General features: G+C 49.6%; 1 protein-coding gene across 1 annotated transcript; it reads left to right on the top strand.

Moving 5' to 3' along the window:
• The first annotated feature begins 4324 nt into the window (after positions 1–4324).
• DMRT3 (doublesex and mab-3 related transcription factor 3) lies at positions 4325–17979 on the top strand. Its single transcript, XM_029203916.1, has 2 exons — positions 4325–4808; positions 16961–17979. Exons 1-2 carry the CDS (start codon positions 4352–4354, stop codon positions 17923–17925), a joined length of 1422 nt encoding a protein of 473 aa, XP_029059749.1. The 5' UTR covers positions 4325–4351; the 3' UTR covers positions 17926–17979.
• The last annotated feature ends 481 nt before the right edge of the window (positions 17980–18460 follow it).

Raw genomic sequence — 18460 nt, 5'->3', positions numbered from 1 at the left:
GCGACCCTCTTCTAAAACCGTGTAGGGACTTGACCGCCGCCTCCAGTCCCCCATGCCCGGCGGGGTGTGCGCGACTCGGCCCAGGAAGCCCCGGGCGCTTGCGGGCCCCGCGGCCCTGGCCCAGTGGGAGCGCTCCGAGGGCGCCCTTTCCCAGTCCCTCCTTTCGACAGCGCGGGGCGGAGGTCGCCGTTCAGGGGCCCCCTCAGATGTTGCAGTGCGGGAGCGACACCCGTGCAGCCACAGCAAAGGATGGGGGCGGGCGCGACCTTGTGTCTAGTCTAGGTCTGAGTAATCTGCACCCGTGGGAGTGCCTACCTCCAGGGTGAGCTGTTGCTGGTCTCGAGAGTTCTAGAATATGAACGACCGCGCAGCCGCGTCTGCAGGGGGCCGCCGGGGTTGAAGGCCGTTTTAGGTCCCGTTTGCTCCGAAAAGCCTCGGCCCCGATGCCAAAATGGTGTGGGGACGTGACCGTCCAGGATGTTCCTTCACACCAGCTGTGTCCCCCCGGCCGCCAGACGCAGGTTCAGTAACTCCCCGGTCGCAAGGTCTCTACCCTCTGTCCTGAGCCCCAGAGGGCGGCTTCGGGGATGCCATGGGGGTGCACACGAGTCTCTCCCAAATGTGGAAGGGCATTATTGTCACCCCAAAAAATCGATTCCTGGTGGCCCCAGCGCCTCGCTAGACATTTGTTCCCCCCTTTCGATGTGAAGTTGGCCAATGAGTGATGCCGAAGAGGCACGGACAGGGTAAGAGCTGAAAAATTCATGCGTGGGGAGAGGGAGCTCGTTTTCCTGCTTTAAAAGGGCTTTCTAAAAAATAAGTAAAATAAAAGGGCTTTCTGCATGCCCCGGCCTCCAGTGTCACCGTGGTCGCGTTTTAAACAGCAGAATAGGAACCTTGACCTCCCCTCCATGAGAATCCAGCAAAGCAGAAAATTTCCTGATGTATTATACATCCGGGACAATATGAAACTGTCCTTTTGATTAAGTGTTGATTGCGGTCATGAGCGTCCAGTCAGGACATCTTCGGTTTCTCAGCACCGGCACCTGCACTCCGACTTATACGTACGTACATATATAGATTGTGTGTGCGTCAAGAGAAAGAGAACCACACATGCACACTATCTTTCACCCTTTCGCTGTTAATACCTATCACAATTCTATCCAGTTAATTGTGGTTTGAACACACACGTGCACATACAGACACACACACCCCACCCAGAGCAGAACGAGAGAGTGGATCCGGTCTAGTGAGGTTACACTTACTTGTAATCCTCCCCCCTCCCTTTCCAGTTTCTTTGATGATTTTTCCCATAAGTGTACAAGCCGCTGGGACTTAGTAGAAGCAGGCTGCTCCTCCTAAATGTGATTCGGACCATATGCTTTCTACATTCATCCCCGCTCCGGCTTTTCTTCTCCGCACTAACTGCTAACACGTTATAGTCACCTTGAAATTTCCTCTGCTATTTTCCAATTAAAAGCTTAATAGCCCTGGAAACGGAGTTCATGTGGTGAAGTTTACCATAGCGCCTTGTTCTGAAAGGCTTTCTGCTGGGATCCCATTATGTGCTTGAATAAACCCTTTCTGCAAACAGAAATGGGACTCTGGGTTGTCAGGTGTTGGGTTACAATAGACTTTGAGGCAGGGGACATTTTACCAACATAAATACAAACCTGTCCCTATAGGGAGATGTTGTCAAATACTGGGTTATGGAAAACATTCCCATCAAATATGAGAAAAGGATTATTGCGCTATATCAAATGAGTATTTAGATCTCAGCCCCCAATGTGCACTGGAGTGAAACGGGGCCCTGGGACCAAATAATGCAAGACTGCTTGAGTGGCAAAGGGATAGGGTGGCTAGGTGACTGAGGGAGGAGAGTGGGTCGCCTTGGTAGTGGAAATATCCCCCAAACCTGGTGCAGAGCTCTGCTGCTTTCCTTTAAAAAAATTCTTTACTCCCAAGTTCCTTATACTCCCCGGTTTCCCTGACCATTTGGAGAAAATCGGGAGAAATTTGGCTTTGAAAACAGTCTGTGGTCCCCGCATTCCCAAGAGACCTGGAGATTTCAGCGCGAAAGTTCCCAGATTCAGTGTCTTTCTAGGCCCTCTAGGTCTCTCAAGTGAAGTGACTCGCTGTCAACTCCCCACTTCAGGGCCTCTGGCCCGCGGGGCTGCAGGTCACCTAGGCCTCCAGTTTGGAGAGTTTATGAAGTTCCTCACAGTTGTAGTGTTTTTAAGGCTTGTTTTCTTCTTGACGCTTGGGTGGAGAGATCCATGAGGCGGTGGGTTAGGGGCAAGACTAAGGGGTCTGTTCCCGAAGCAGCTTTGGAGGCAGGCCTCCCAGGGTTAGCCCTCTCGGGCTAGGGTTTCCTTATCGCGCCCTACCAGGTCCGCAGGTCTGAAACGGGGGAGGTGGGGGGCAGTCAAGGGCTTCAAGGGAAACACACAAAAGCAGGTTCCCTTTTTAACCTGCTCCCCTCCCGGAATCACCCTTCTAAACGGAGGGTTGGCTGCTAGAACTCCTGGTGCTACTTGAATTCACAGCAAACACAGTGGGACGTTTTCGGGTTGCTTGTTTGCTTCCAGGGCAGTGCAGAGAAAAGCTGAGAGGACAAGGGCAGCTGTGCCGCCAAACGGTTGGCCATTGCAGCAAACTCGTATACGCGCCGGTTTCGCATTCGATTCGCCCAGACCGCCAAGAGCTGAGTTCAGAGTGCGCTGTCTGGAGCTTGCCGGCAAACGGCTCCGGGACTGCATTCTACCCCCCTTCGCACTGAGCCATTGTGCTACCCTGCGTCGCTGTAACCACCTGCTTTTTATTTTTGTTTTCTTGCATTGCGGGAGAGACTCCGTGCATTTGTGGTGGTAGTCTGCCTTAGGCCAAATCGGTACTCTTAGGGGTCTAGAAACACGCAAATAACTGTTTCAACAAAGTTTTATGCTGTCATCTTGTGCAAGGGCTCTCCCCCACCCCTACCCAAAGACACTGGGGGGGGTGTGGCCCCATCCCTTTACATAACTAGATTGCTGAGTCCGTGGGCATTTGAATTGGGGCACGCGAGACCTCCGTTTATCGCTCAAATGCCGTTGGGCAGGGAGGAGATCATATGCGGTAACTTTGGGGGCGCTAGCGTGATTCCTGCGTCCGCTCTCTGAAAGTTTATAGACCCAATACTTAAGCAAATCCCCCATAAGAGCGCTTCCCGGCTTTTCAGGACAGAGACTTTTTAAAATTAAAACGTGGGGAGGAGGGTAGAGAAATAAACTCTGCACCAGAGAGAGAGGACAGTTTTTTCCTTTGAAATAGCCTGCAAAATGGGTCGTCATCCTTGGGCCAGCAGGTTTTCAAAATCAATCATTTTTTTCTACAGCAGCAAAAGAAAAAAATGTTGCAAAAGGAAATAAAGAAAGCCAACATTTCTCGAACCAATTCCAATGCCCTGCCCCCAACCCCTCCCGCCAGTGGCCGCGGGGCCTGTCTCCCCCCAACTTAAAACCCTCTCGGCTCACTCCGGGAACCGAGTGCACCCGCAGGGCTCTGGTAGGCTCCGGTTCTCGCGGAGCTGTGTTTCTGTGGCCAAGGGTGGGAATGAAAGCGGCCTTGGGCTCGGTACCGCCAAATCAGGCCTGGAGGGAAGGGAAGAGAGCGAAGGGCACCTCCACCCTCACCCGCGCTGGTCCTCCCTTCCCCGCCCCGCGTGCACCGCCGCGTCCCGGAGCGCCGCAGTCCCGCCCGCCGCGGGCAGGGGAAGCGCAGAGAGCTTGGAGGGGGGGGCCTTGAGCGCCCCCGTGAGAGTGGCCCGACGGCGGATGGCAAGGAAGGTGAAGTGCAGGGACTCGAAGGGCCCGAGCGGAAAGGAAGGAGGCAGGCGTGGAGTGGGGTGGGGAGTGCAAGGAGACCTGGACCTCGAGGGTGGGGGTGGGGGTGGCGGTGGGAGGGAGGAGGAGTAGGGGGAGGGCGGCGGAGGAAGCGCCGGGCCCGGCCTGCGCGCGCGGGAGCTGCAGACGAGCTGGCTCAGACCATAATCAGAGCTCTCGCCGGCCCCTGGCAGCCGCCGCAGCGCCTCGGCGAGTGAGGACGTGCCGGCCAAAGCAGCGGCAGGCGGAGACGCGACCGGCGTGAGATTGGTGGGGCGCCAGTCGGGAGGCTGAGGCTGTGAGCGCCGCGGGAGCCGTAAACACGGCTGCAGCCCCTCCGGCCATCCCGGAGCGCACGCGGCCGCGGGGACTGCTGGACCAAAGACTGCGCCGCCCGGAGGCCGCCCCTGAGCGGGCCTCCCAACCCGTCGTCCAGCGCCCCCTGACTCGCTCTCGCCGCCAGCCCGCCAGCTCTTCCGGGAGCCCAGGGCATGAACGGCTACGGCTCTCCCTACCTGTACATGGGCGGCCCCGTGTCGCAGCCGCCGCGGGCGCCCTTGCAGCGCACGCCCAAGTGCGCGCGCTGCCGCAACCACGGCGTGCTGTCCTGGCTCAAGGGCCACAAACGCTACTGCCGCTTCAAAGACTGCACCTGTGAGAAGTGCATCCTTATCATCGAGCGGCAGCGGGTCATGGCGGCGCAGGTGGCGCTGCGCAGGCAGCAGGCCAACGAGAGCCTCGAGAGCCTCATCCCCGACTCGCTGCGCTCCCTGCCGGGACCCCCGCCGCCGGGAGACGCCACCTCTGCCCCGCCGCCGCCGACCTCGCAGCTGTCTCAGGCACCGCCGCCGCCGCCGCGCCCCGCTGTGGAGTTGGCTGCTGCCGCCGCGCTGCCCTGGGCCGCGGAGCCCCAGCCTGGGGCGCTGCAGGCGCAGCTCGCCAAGCCAGGTAAGAGCAGCTGCGGGGCCGGACTGGGCCCTGCGCGTGGGCGAAAACACTTCCAAGCGGCTATTGCTGCTTTGGCTGGGGGGCTCGGAGGCGAATTTTTGGGAAGATGGCCCGGCCTTCCGCCCCAGCTCCAGCCGAGCCGGTCCTTACTCTCTCGGCAGAAGCGATCTTCGGTCTGGACCCGGCGAGGCAGGAGGTGAACCCAGGCGCCCACGGGAAAGGCGCCTCGGGCTCGCCAATTGCCTTCCCCAGGTTAAAGGGGGACGGGTAAATAAAGAGGTCGAGGCAGGACCAAATTAAAATCCGCGTGGGCACACACCACCGTGCGGCCAGGCTTTCTTGCCGCAGGCTTTAGAGGGCCTCGCATTTGCAGGTTGGGATGTGTAGGTGCAAGGAAGGAGCCAAGGCCCAAGGCTTGGATGACTCTGGGTGTTTTTCTCGGCCCCCGGGGAATTTGAGCGAACCCGAAGCCTTTCAAGTAGCCTACTGTGGCCTCCAGCCTCTTGCAGTCTGTTGAAAGAAGGCCTATTTAGAAGCAGTAGTAAACAAGGGCCAGAAAGGCCACCACACTGATAGCGGGGACTCAGAATCTAGTGCGCCCAGAGTCAACCAACTCCTTTTGCAGAATTGCTCAGGTCCTTTAACACCATTCCGCAGGCAGCCCTCAGCAGTCACCGTGGTCTTAAAGAAACAAACAAAACGACCTACAGTGAGGAAGGCCAGCCCTGGAGAGTCCTTTCCCCAGTTCTAGGTGGGCCTGGGCCTCCTGTCCTCTCCTCTCCTCTCCCCTCTCCTCCTCTGCTGTGCTTTAGAGAGCATGGGTCTGCTCTGAGCCCTGAAGGTGGGCAGATTCCTCCCCTCACCTCTCCATCAGGTTCCCTCCTTCAGGCCTCCAAAGCCTTGCAAACTCCAGTGGAGCCTTTCCTCCTGGAGAATGTCTAGTTTACCATCCTGCCCAGCCCAAGTGCTCCTTTGATTTTAAGCTCGTAGAATTCTGTGGACAGGTGTTTGGTCTTTCCCTTTCACTGGGGCAGATGTACAAAGGAAGGGAGGGGGTTGAGGGGTATGCTGGAATTCAGAGATGGAAGGCCCTGGAAGGCCCAAAGCCCTTCTGTGGGCAGAACTAATGGTAGAGCATCCGCCTACCCCCAGTCTCCCCCCACCCCGAAAAAGACTGTACCTCTGGCTCTTGGAGAGAGGCTTTCAGCAGCACTGCACTGCTGTACGGAGCCAGGGAAACATTTAGGGTGAGTTGGTAGGCAGCCTGGCAGGTGCAGTCCTGCTGCCCTGTTGCTCCATTATGCTCTCCAGACCTGAAGCTCTGAGAACATCTTATGGGAAGAGCAGAACTGGGTATTTTAAGGACAGAAGTGAGTTTACTGAACATGGATTTTGTGGATGTTTAATCCAAGGTAGAATATAAGCATTTCTCTGAGTAATGTCCGCCCACTCCCAGTTGACTCTCTTTTGTCAGTGTGATCTCTTCATACTTATAGGTTTGTCACAGAGGAATAGGAGGGGGGTGGGGAAAGGACATTCTTTTTGTTTTTCTCCTTTAAGTTAGAGCAGGTAACTAGGAGAGTTTTGTCTCAGTTCTCCATGCCAGTAACTTTCCTTAACCTTTCCATTTCCGGTTTCTGTGTCTCCATTTCCCCCAACACTAGGTCGGGAGTTTTGAGTTTGTGACAGTGGTAGCATCTTGCAGTGGCCACCTGCCCAAGCAGCACCCGTGTAATAGCGCTTTGGGTTCTGGGGGTCCCTGTCCAAGAGGGGATTCCTTTCACATTGTGTGCTGTTCTAACCATTCTTTGGGATAGCCAGAGTTCATGCTTTCTATAGAGTCACAAAACCAAAAATAACCCTGGGAGGCGGGGAGGGAGGGGCAGGCAGAAAGGCCAAGCAGCAGCCTCGGTAGCAGAAGGATACATGCTTGGGGAGAATAGGAGAGGGAGACGGCAACTGGACAAACCAGACCTGGTGCTCTCTCTTTTACTCAGAACTAAGTGTTCTGGGATGACCTGAGCCTTTCAAAATGAAAACAAGTAATTACAAAGGAGAATAGGATTTACCACTAGAAAAGGTCAGAGTGATGGCTTTGGGGGCCTAAACTATCAGGGATCAAATGCTCAGGTCCTAATGCATACCTTGCACATTTATTATGTAACTTTTGTTTTCTGCTTTCAATTGGTTCGGGCCCCATAATTCCATTCAACACCAACAAAAAGCCAGTCACCAATCCGATGATGGCGAGAGAGGGCAGGAAAGGAATAGATAATTGTTTTCCATTAGGAAGGCAAGTACACAAGTGGATCGGTTCTATGCAATGCTTTGTACAGAGAAAGCCCATTTGGGTTTTAAGTTAGGGAAAACTGCCTGAATGGGACTGTATGGATTTTTCCTTTTTTGGCAGTTGTTCTTATGATGCATTTGTATGTAACATACCATGCATATTGAGAAGCTTGTCAGATATGGTCCTGGGCAAGTAGCTCACTGTGTAGAGAAGTAAATGAAGCTCTGTTTGAATGGTAGTAAGTTACATGTACAGTAAGTTCACAGACCATTAGGAATCTCTAAATATCTCCTGGTGATTTACGGAGATTTGTTTCTTTGTGATTTCAGTGTCAAAAACATGGTTGGTCTCTTTAGTACATAGCTGTGGAGACATTTGCTTTTTTTGTTGGCTCCAAATGCAAGTGCACAAACACACAGAGTCTTTCCCCCTCTCCAGAAATCCTTGTGAAAAGTACACGCCCTAGAGAAGGGAGTGTTTGCTGGGCACCGCTGGGGAAAAAAACACCCAGTTCAGGGAGCCACATTAATACCACGACTCAGTTTTGTAGGTGGAAGAAATTTCTTTCCCAAATTCTGCTTCCGATTCTTTAAATGAACAGGGATTGTTTTATCTAACGGTGTATCATGTTTAACATCCCTTTTAATGTGGAGGTGGTTGTAAGGAGAATTTTCATATTCTCAGGTTATTACTTCTAGCAATGGATTAAAGCTTTTTTTTTTTTTTTTTTTCGTTTTGGGTGTACATTTCCCCTGCTCCTAGATTATCATCTACGACTGGCCTGGAATTACTAGATTTTGATTGAGCCCCAAATTATAGTCTAAGCTCCTTTAAATCTATCCTATTGATGCGTTTCTCTTTCATTTCCTCTTCACTCCCCCCTCCTTTCCGTCAGGAAAATACCTTGGGAAGCTTGAACACCTTTCAGCTCTTAGAGTATCTGAGTCAGCAGCCTCAACCAGCCAAGCCAGCCTTTCAGGGCCTGGGCTGTAGAGCTGAGGAAAGTTAGGGGTCACGACCAAGGTGAGAGGCTGAAGTTACATTCCTCTGTTTGGCTTCCTCCCCCACACCCTACCCTTGCTCCAGCAGAATGGCCTGGGTCTCCTCAGGCTGCCAGAGGAAAGGGCTGTGGCTACAGATTCTTCCTAGGTTTACATCTGCCATCAAATAAATACGAAAACAAATTGTTAAAAAATTTCTTAAAGGAAAAGAAATCTAAAACATCCTATTTGATTAGGAGTAAGAGAGCAGGATTAACTAGGAAATTAGGGTCTCCTTTCTTGTTTATTTCTCCTGAAATGGAGAGAACAAGAGACCTATAGGAAGGGAAGTTGGGAGATTTTGGAAAACTGCCTTTATTTGATTTGACCTCCTGTCCGGCACCTCCTAGCATCTTTATGCTTGCTCTGGGCTTTTCAGCTCCAGCTTGATTAGGTCCTGTCTGGTCAGCTTCCTAGTTTTAAATTTTACTTTAATTTTTTAAAAAAAGAGACACGCACCTGCATGGATGAATGTTGCCAGAACACCGGTCCAGGCCAGGATGGGAAATTCTCCACGGCTAGAGGCTGAAGCAAAGGAAAAGTGGGAGAGACCTCAGAGTCACTCGTGAAGGGTAGCTACGAATTTAAAACAGGGTCTGGGTATTTCAGACGCCTTGATTTGGGCCGAGGGGCCTGACTCAGAGTTGCATTTTAAAAAGCAAAAACCAACCAAACGAAAAGGAAGAAGCGAGACCGCACTGGTCTTCTCCTAAACCTTACCCACGTCTGGCTCTGGAGGGCGGACTCAGGGCTGCTCAGGGCTCCAGGCCTTTCCCACCGGCGCCCAGCGAGTTGCCGAGTTACGGACCGGCTTCTTGGGTCCCGGAGCAGCCGAGAGCGCAGCGAGTGGAAGTGCGGGGCGGCGGCTCAGGGACCCCGGGCCGGGTCAGGGATGGATGGGACGCCGGGAGAGGCCCGTGCGGTGGCAGCAGCGCGCTCGCGGCTCCCCTGCGGCCGCCCTGGACCACTGTTCTCTTGCACCCAATCCTCGCGGCACCGCCGCTGCGGCGGCACCTTCCACTCGCGCTCAGCCCCGTGGGCTGGGTTAGACCCCGCCTGTTCGGTTGGTTGCCCGATTTAGCAAAAAACCTGCAAATAAACACAAAAAAGGGATATCAAATATTGTATGGGGCACACTTGTACTGAAACATTGTGATTTTTGCTAAGTGCAGGTTTAACTGGGCATCCTGCTATTTTATCTGGCAACCCTAGGCCTCCGGGGCGGGCCCAGCCCTAAAGTCCTCGGGGGCGCCCCTCGGGGTGGGCGTAGCTCTGGCGGGTCTCCCAGCCTCTTTCTCCCTGTGGAGCCCGAGCTGCCCCCCCGGCCGGCTCGGAGAGGCGCTGGTGTCCATCTTGTGGATCTGAGCACAGGGTGGACAGGAAAACGGGAGCGTTTTCCACGTCTGGGAACCACAGAGTTCCACTGCCATCCAGGACAGGACCTCCCCCCACCTAACACACCCCTCTGGGTTATAAATCTGGCGGGATAGCCGTGCTCTCGATTTACACAACCAACTCCTCTTTTCCCTGATGGATGAACTCCCGGGTTTAACAGATTACAGTAATCACAGGAGGACAGTGTAAATCGAATCTGATAGCAATAACTTTCGGGGAAGGTCAGGCTCAAGTGAAATGTTACCAAGCAACAGGCATTTTGTTTGCTAAATACAATCAAAGAGCATTGATGAGAAATTCTTTGCTGCAGCGAGTCAGCGCTCTCAGCTAACAGCTTTACAGAGGGAAAGGGAGTGAATCTTCATAAATCAACGTCCCCGGAAGACTTGGAGCCCCTTTCTGGAAATGTTGGACGTTTTCCTGACGGGAAGGCAGGCAGAACCCAGTGAACACCTACGTGCCTGCCTGCCTCTCCTTTCCCTTTCTTTGCCTCTTCCGTTTCTCCAGCTTCCCTCCTTTCTTCAGCTTTTTAACCTGTTGCGGCCCCTCAGCCATTAGTCACTCGGGTCCCTGGACCCCCATGTCTAGTGTGATGTGACTCTGGTGGCACAGTGGGCCTTGCACCGGGGTTTACATGGGCGCTGGTGGCAGAGGTTGGGGCCTGAGTGGTGGAACATTGGTCATCGTGGGGCCCATCACCTTGGGATCCTGTCACATCACTTCCAGGAGTCCCCCGTGGCTTTAGTGAGTCACTGCAAACTACTGTTCTCTGAAGAAACTAGGGGAAATTAAAACATAACTAGGGGTGGGTTTTGTTTTGCATTTTATTATACAGTTAAACAGCTATAAAAATAAGCACAATCAACTACTGAGTAACAATATTATGGAAAACTTAACATTCGGAACATCGGTTTTCTACCGAATCTCTCATCTCTTTTGATTGCAGTGACTGGGCAGACTTAAATTTTACAAAGGTGGGATCAGTGTTCTGCTTGTTTCCGCCCACTAAGTATCACTTGTTTCGTTCAGTAAATGTTCCACTCATAGTCTTTATATGTGAATGTTTACAGCAACATTCCCTCCCATGAATACAGCAGTCTGCCCAGCTGCTGGCCTTTGGGTTACTTGCTGTGTTTCAATATAAAATACAACTCACTGCACACATAACTTGGAATTTTTGCAAAATATCCTTTAGTAAACTGTAAGCCTCTCAGTAGCCAAGAGGCAAATGCTTTGATCATCTCTGGGTAATCTTACCTAGCACAGTGCCTGGGCACATAGTGAAAGATTTAATGATTCGTTAAATAGGTGGACGAATAAGTAGCCAGTTGCATTTTTATAACTACAAACACACTTGTAGATTTATAGGTAATTTCCCTCCTGCTTCTTGAAAAGTGCTCCTTTCAGAGTCAAGAAAGAGGTCAAAACTAAATTGTTGCAGGACTTACAAAGTCCACAGTTGCAATCCACACTTCCTTAAGTCTAGCCCTTTCTATATCAATGTCCGCCAAAATATTGGTCCCCAGGAATCATCTTGATTTCTTCATATGTTATTAAGCCAGTGTCATTAATGATTTTTAAAAAGCAAGCATGACTATGTATTTTTAGTTTTCATAAGGTCCCACCCCTCAGCCCCCGGAAGAAAAGGGAAGATTTTAGACTGAAGTTCATTCCCTGCTGTATGTTGGGTTTAGAAATGATTCAGCATTTCTAGTGGGAGATAAGGATAACAGAAAATGTAAAAAGCGTGTCTCCTGTTTGAATTCTGACTGGGCAGGGGTCTTTTCTGGAAGCCCCATCCAGCTGGGGCTCTTCCTGGCCATTGCTATAAGATTTGTGTGCTTTGAAAACGACCCATCAGGGAACAGTTATTGAGAGGTATGTTCCCCAAAGCTCAAGTGAACAGATGAGGGCGTGACAGTCCATGTTTGAAAATGCGTGACGTGATTTCAAAAGGAAACAAAAAAGTCCAGTGACTTTTGCACTAGGAAGCAGCGCTCTTTATGCCAGTGCTTTCGTGGTTTTATTCTGGATGTATGCTCTATTTTATTTTCGTAGATAGAAAGAATGGATAAGACCCCCACACCTAAGTGAGGAAGATACTCATCTTCGTGTCATGAGCAGAATGTTTTGCATATGTGGCAGGCTTCCTCAACATCTTTCAAATAAATACTTAGGACTTTTTTTTTTTAACTGCATTTTCATATGAAAAAAAATCCACTGAAGAAAGTTAAAATTTGCAAACTGTTATTTTAGATTGGAAGTCACTTTTCTGTGGGTGTTCATTCTCTCTCCTTAAAGTCTTGTAGCTATCTCATGGCATAGCTATATTGTGAAGTTGGAGCATTGTTTTCCATAGCAACAGTGTCCTTCTCAATGGAGCATCTACTTTTTCAAAAAAAAAAATCTTTACCCTTGTGAAGAGTTTATTTCAGGGATGGCTGTGAGTGTTTCTACATCGTGAGAAATATGAAATTGAAGAGTGAACATTTGGTAAGATTTTTTAGATGTCTAGATGTTTAGCCTGAAACATAGAAGATTATATCACTTTCAGTAACTGGTTTGTAATATCAGATGAGAGTGATTTCTTTCTACTTTTAGTCTAGTAGCTTTTGGCTTTTGGCACCTATATACTAGGAGTAAAAATATTATCCACTGAAATATATTCTTACTCTTTAATGTTCTAGGAATTAGGGTGTCCGTTTCAAGGAGAAAGAGGGTAAAACATTTGGGGAGTATTTCCTTTCCTTTTTCATTTTGATACTGGGCAGTTTCACATTTCTATATCTGGAAAGGCCTTTGTGTTTTAAACCAACCGGAACAATTTGTAAAGTTCATTTAGGGAAAAATCTACAGATGTAAAGAAACACCCGTTATTAAATTACGCTTTATCACTGGGCCCAAAACTCACCCTCTATAATTACTTGTGAAAGTCTGTATTTATGACAGTAATTTACAATACTTCTAGTTTAGGCACAACAACACAACCAGTACTTGACACCGTAAATTTGCAGGGCTCGTATGTTCCGACCTTTAGAAATTATCGCTGGGTAAGGAGTTATTCTTGGTACAAGGTGAGAGGCTAGTCTTCCCTTGCCCGGTTCTGTATCCCCAACAGTCTTGGATGTTGTCTGGGTGTCTGCTTACCTGGCACCCCTTAGCAGGACGTTATGCGTTGCTCAGGTGTGTGGGCACCACGGGTGTGTCCCACTCACTGCTTCATTCAATGGCTTCCGTCTCCCCTTTGAGTACAGTATAAACAGTGCTGAGCTCAGTTGGTTGGAATGTTCTGAATTTGTAGATTTGATTCCTGTGACATCCGGTTAGATTTTCTCACTTTTTGGCCATAGCCTGCCCACCCCTTTGGAGAGGCTGATCAGCCCAGAAATCTTCAGAGAGAAAGTGTGGGTGAATCAGCACAATCCACCACACTCTCTGAGAAGTCACCAGGAGCTCTTGCTGCACCGGGGATGTCACAGTGGCAGGTGCAAAGGGTAGCACAAGAAAATATGAAAGAGGCCTCATGCAGTCTAGGGGTTCACAATTGGTAAACAAGCTGCCAATCATAGAGGATTCTACTGTGGCCTGTTCTGCAGATCCGGAAACTAGCTTCCAAAGTTAAATTTTGTATTGCCTGATTTAGAGTCCTGCCGTCCAATATCCAGTTGATTGGGACAGTATGTCCTTTACCATCTTGAAAAAAATACTACATTTTCATAATGTTAGATACGTCAGATTAGCCAGAACATCATTTCTTAGTTCCCTTTTGGCTAAACTTCTGCCCTTTGAGTCACTTTCTTCTGGCGTCTAAAGCATTCTGTGGAAGACTAAGCTTGGTAATAGAGCTCGAAGCATTTTCCCCAAATGTCTTCGGTGTTTGCAGCTCATCCAGAGTGGGGAAAAGTTACCTTTTAAAGTGGGAAGGTATTTTTAGGTTCACACATTTCTTTTAAAAATATCACAATCAGAGCTTTTTAGCTGTATTTACATATGTTTTTGTTTCCTAGAAGAACCAGTTGTTCCTTGCTTTAAAAAAAAAACCCAACAACCCACCATCTCCTGTATTGCTATGACACCGTGTATCATATTTCTTTCACTTTTTCATTGTGGTAAAATATACATAACAAAATTTACTATTTTAACCTTTTTTTAGGGACACAATGTAGTGGCTTTAAGTATTTTCATAATGTTGTGTGGCCATCACCACTTTCCATTTTCAGAACTTTTCCATCATCCCTAACTGAAACTCAGTACCCATTAGACAGTAAGTCCCCCTTACCCCCTGCCCTAGCCCCTGGGAATACCATTTTACTTTCTGTCACTATGAGTTTGCCTATTCTAGGTACGTTATATAAGTGGAATCATAGATATTTGTCCTTTTGTGTCTGCCTTACTTCACTTAGCATGATTCATCCACATTGTAGCATGTGTGAGAATTTCATTCCTTTTTGAGGCTGAATAATATTTCATTATATGAATGGACCACATGTTGTTTATCCATTCATCCATCATTTTTTTTTTTTTTTTTTTTTTTTTGGTGGTATGTGGGCCTCTCACTGTGTGGCCTCTCCTGTTGCGGAGCACAGGCTCCAGATGCGCAGGCCCAGCGGCCATGGCTCACGGGCCCAGCCGCTCCGCGGCATGTGGGATCTTCCCGGACCGGGGCACGAACCCGTGTCCCCTGCATCGGCAGGCGGACTCTCAACCGCTGCGCCACCAGGGAAGCCCCCGTCATCCATCTTTGATGGACACTTGGTTGCTTCCACTCTTTGGCTCTTGTGGATAATGCTGCTATGAACATTCGTGTTCCATGTGTGCAGATTTGCTGCTTAGCAAATTCTGCCTGGTTGTGTTTGCTTTCCCCCTTGCACATGCGTCTTATTTCCCCAACTTGGTAATAAATTCCACAAGTTAGGGGCCAGTCTTATACATCCTGGTATTTTCCACCCTTTATTCTGTTTTCCTCAGTGGCTTGCAGGTTACAGCAATACAAGTACTTGATGCTGACAATAATAGATAATGAAAGCGAAAGAAATAAGAAAACTGTTTAGAGGAGCACAGTATTGAAAACATTATTTTATGTCCATATTTTCCCCAGGAGAGTATTTGACTTGTTTTCCCAAGCTCCGCTGAGCAGGGGCCAAGATCCAATTGTATGTTGAGTTCAGTGCTGAGTTAGCATACTGTCACCATCCGCTTACTGTCAAGTGTTTAACGATAGCGTAACACCAAGAGGTAGGCGTGGGGTCCTGAGTCAGGAAAATGTAGGCAGGTCTAGCTGATTAGAATATGAAGATATGGAAGCTTTTCTGTTGCTGTTTTTCTCGTTGGGATCAAGGACAAATACCACATTAACCCAGGGGGTGAAAACTGGGATTCCAGTCCTAGGAAGTTGCAGGAGAGGATATGTCAAATTTCTCTTGCAAAAATAGGTGTTTTGTGCATATCCCAGAGTTGTTACAGAAAGCAGAAATGGCTTCATGTGTGTGGGCTGCAAATGATCCCCACGTGGACACTTGATATTTTGTACCGGAAAAAAGAAGCAGTGTAAATAAAATGCAAATTTGGGACAACTACGAATTTGTATCAGATTTATAATTGAAAGTTTCACTGATACAGTTTAAGAATTTCTTAAAGTATTTATTTATGCCTAGGACATATTTATTGCTTTGTGAAGAATCAAAGTTTTGTTTTTCAATTATAATTAAGGTACATCCCATATTAGAAGAATGCTCATAAATGGGCCTTTGTTTAAGGCTTTTTATTTACTTTTAAAAATAAATTAATTTTCTTTATTTCTGGCTGCGTTGGGTCTTTGTTGCTGCGCGCGGGCTTTCTCTGGTTGCGGCGAGCGGGGGCTCCTCTTCATTGCGGTGCGCAGGCTTCTCATTGCGGAGGCTTCTCTTGTTGCGGAGCACGGGCTCTAGGCACGCAGGCTTCAGTAGTTGTGGTTCACGGGCTCCAGAGCGCAGGCTCAATGGTTGTGGCGCACGGGCTTAGTTGTTCCACAGCGCGTGGGATCTTCCCGGACCAGGGATCGAACTCAGGTCCCCTGCATTGGCAGGTGGATTCTTAACCACTGCGCCACCAGGGAAGTCCCTGTTTAAGCGTTTTAAAATAAAAAACAACAACAAATAGGAGGAGATGGATTTTAGAAGCTGCTTTGATGAAATTTCACCAGCTGGCTATCTACACATAATCAGGTGTGCCCACTGAGAAGGCGACAATGAGGCTATTCAGGCAGGGCAGTGGATAAAAATCCACTCGCATATAGCTTGTTAATAAAGAATATGTTTCTTTATTATTAAGATCTCTTAGAACCTACTTCTGCAAGCAGACCAATCTTACTTACTTACTCCTTCCTTCCTTCCTTCCTTCCTTCCTTTCTGCCTGTTTAGCACTGTAATACTAGCCCTTGTGGGGGTGTGATGTCTTAAGTCAAAATGTTAAATTTGCAACTGGTTTACTTCACGGCAAATCTCTGCTTTATTTGGGAAGCTTTTTGTTTTGTTTGGTTTCTCTCTTCTTTTAATATAGTTCAGGAAGGTATCTTGAAGTTCTCTCCATGAACTTTACTAATGAAACAGTTCACGAAAACCTGTCTGCTTCTTGCAGCCCAGGTCCTGGAGTTATGGACGCACTGCTTCACTGGTGGATCTTGCTCCCTGGCAGTTTCACAAGCCTTCTCCAGCCATTTCCTTCTTTCTCTCTGTAGCCTGTCCCACATCCAGATTTCACAGCTGGTTTTGCTTACCCTGTAGTGTGGGTTATAGGCAACCAAGTCTGCCAGGACCTTGAGTGGGCTTTTAAGAAAAATTTCAATGTATAGAGGCTGCCTGTTTCACTTTGGCAATCATATCGACTAGTTATTGTACATGGTGTCCTGATGAAACATACTGACGACTAGTTCACAGGACATTTGACACAAAATCTGCCTCTGGGAAAATGGATTTAAAATATTAAAATTTCCCACATACGACGGTATATGCGTCGTGCACCGGCTGTTAATGTCCTTGAATGACACCGGCCACCTCATTTGCAGAAGAGGGACCAGAAGACAAGCCTGGGTTCCTTTTCCTGTTCTTCCCTGGATGGTGTTTATCCCCAGCCTGGCCCCTATTTAGATTGTTAGCGCTAGACAGCCACATCTGTGGTTGTAGGTATCGTGTTTCCATTCTGTGTTGAAGGCAAGCTTCCCTGCACACACCATTCTGAGAAATCACTCCGATTTCTAGATCTTTATTTTCAGGTATTTTTTCCCCATTTGCCAGTGACACACTGGATATTTTTAAGGCTTGCAGTGTGTTATAACCCACAAGGAAGCAGTTCCCCTTGCAGAAAGCCCATGTAGGGCCCTCTCCTGAGCACATCTGTTCCCCTTTACACACACCAGGAAAGGATTAACCCAGCTGTTCCCTGCTTTTCAGATTTGACTGAAGAACGACTCGGGGACAGCAGCACAGCGGACATCACTGAGACCTTCAGTGACAAAGATACGGACCAGAGGAGCTCCCCGGACGTGGCCAAAAGTAAGGGCTGCTTCACGCCAGAGAGCCCCGAGATAGTGTCGGTGGACGAAGGGGGGTATGCGGTCCAGAAGAACGGAGGCAGCTCCGAGAGCCGACCCGACAGCCCCAAGTACCCCGGGGAGCAGAATCACCTCCTGATCGAGGGCCCCTCGGGGACCGTGTCTCTGCCCTTCAGCTTGAAAGCCAACAGACCGCCCCTGGAAGTGTTAAAAAAAATATTCCCCAACCAGAAGCCCACGGTGCTGGAGCTGATCCTGAAGGGCTGCGGGGGCGACCTGGTGAGCGCCGTGGAGGTCCTGCTCTCCAGCCGCACCTCCAGCTTGGCCGCGGACCGAACTGCGGCAGAGCCCGAGGGCCTGGTGCTGCCCTCCAGCGGGCACATCTTTGAACACACTTTGAGCTCCTACCCCATCTCCTCTTCCAAATGGTCCGTGGGCTCGGCCTTCAGAGTCCCAGACACGTTGAGGTTTTCCGCCGACTCCAGTAACGTGGTCCCCAACCCCCTGGCCGTGCCCCTGCAGAACCCGTTCCCCCAGCCCCCCCGGTACCCTCTGATGCTGAGGAATACTTTGGCGAGAAACCAGTCGAGCCCCTTTCTTCCCAACGATGTCACCCTGTGGAACACCATGACGTTGCAGCAACAGTACCAGCTGAGGTCCCAGTACGTCAGCCCTTTCCCCACTAACTCTACAAGCGTCTTCAGAAGCTCACCTGTCCTCCCTGCCCGCGTCCCCGAAGACCCTCGGATACCCATCCCTGACGATGGGTGTCCCATCGTGTCAAAGCAGTCCATTTACGCCGAGGACGACTATGACGAGAGGTCTGACTCCTCAGACTCTAGAATACTCAACACTTCATCTTAAAGTGCTACCCGATGGGTGGTGACCAGGTGACATTGTCTGTGCATTTGAACCCTGGCCCCCCCTTGAGGAGAGGCCACATCCTGTGTATACCTTTTCCTTCTGTTTCACAAAGTGACTGTGCTTGATTCTATACCTTAGCAATAAAAACATAACTTATTTAATTTCTTGCACTTCACTGGAAAATGCCAAATAGCTCTGCTCTGTGGCTTTAGTGCTGAATGTTCGTTGTAAAAGAGAATAGTCTTGGGAAAGCCTGGGGCCCATGGAAGATTTATTTGGGGATGTAGAGCTGAAGGTCAGCCTTGCCCCTAAACTCAGCCTGGAATGTTCAATAAAATAGTATACTTGAATGAAATTTTTTTTTTTTTTTTTGCGGTACACGGGCCTCTCCCGTTGCGGAGCACAGGCTCCGGATGCGCAGGCTCAGCGGCCATGGCTCACGGGCCCAGCCGCTCCGCGGCATGTGGGATCTTCCCGGACCGGGGCACGAACCCGTGTCCCCTGCATCGGCAGGCGGACTCTCAACCACTGCGCC

This window comes from Monodon monoceros, unplaced genomic scaffold, assembly GCF_005190385.1.
Source record: "Monodon monoceros isolate NGI ecotype Baffin Bay Population unplaced genomic scaffold, NGI_Narwhal_1 Super_Scaffold_5, whole genome shotgun sequence".
Classification (NCBI taxonomy): Eukaryota; Metazoa; Chordata; class Mammalia; order Artiodactyla; family Monodontidae; genus Monodon; species Monodon monoceros.
The sequence above is the reverse complement of the archived record's forward strand: the minus strand, read 5'-3'. Positions and strand labels throughout refer to the sequence as shown.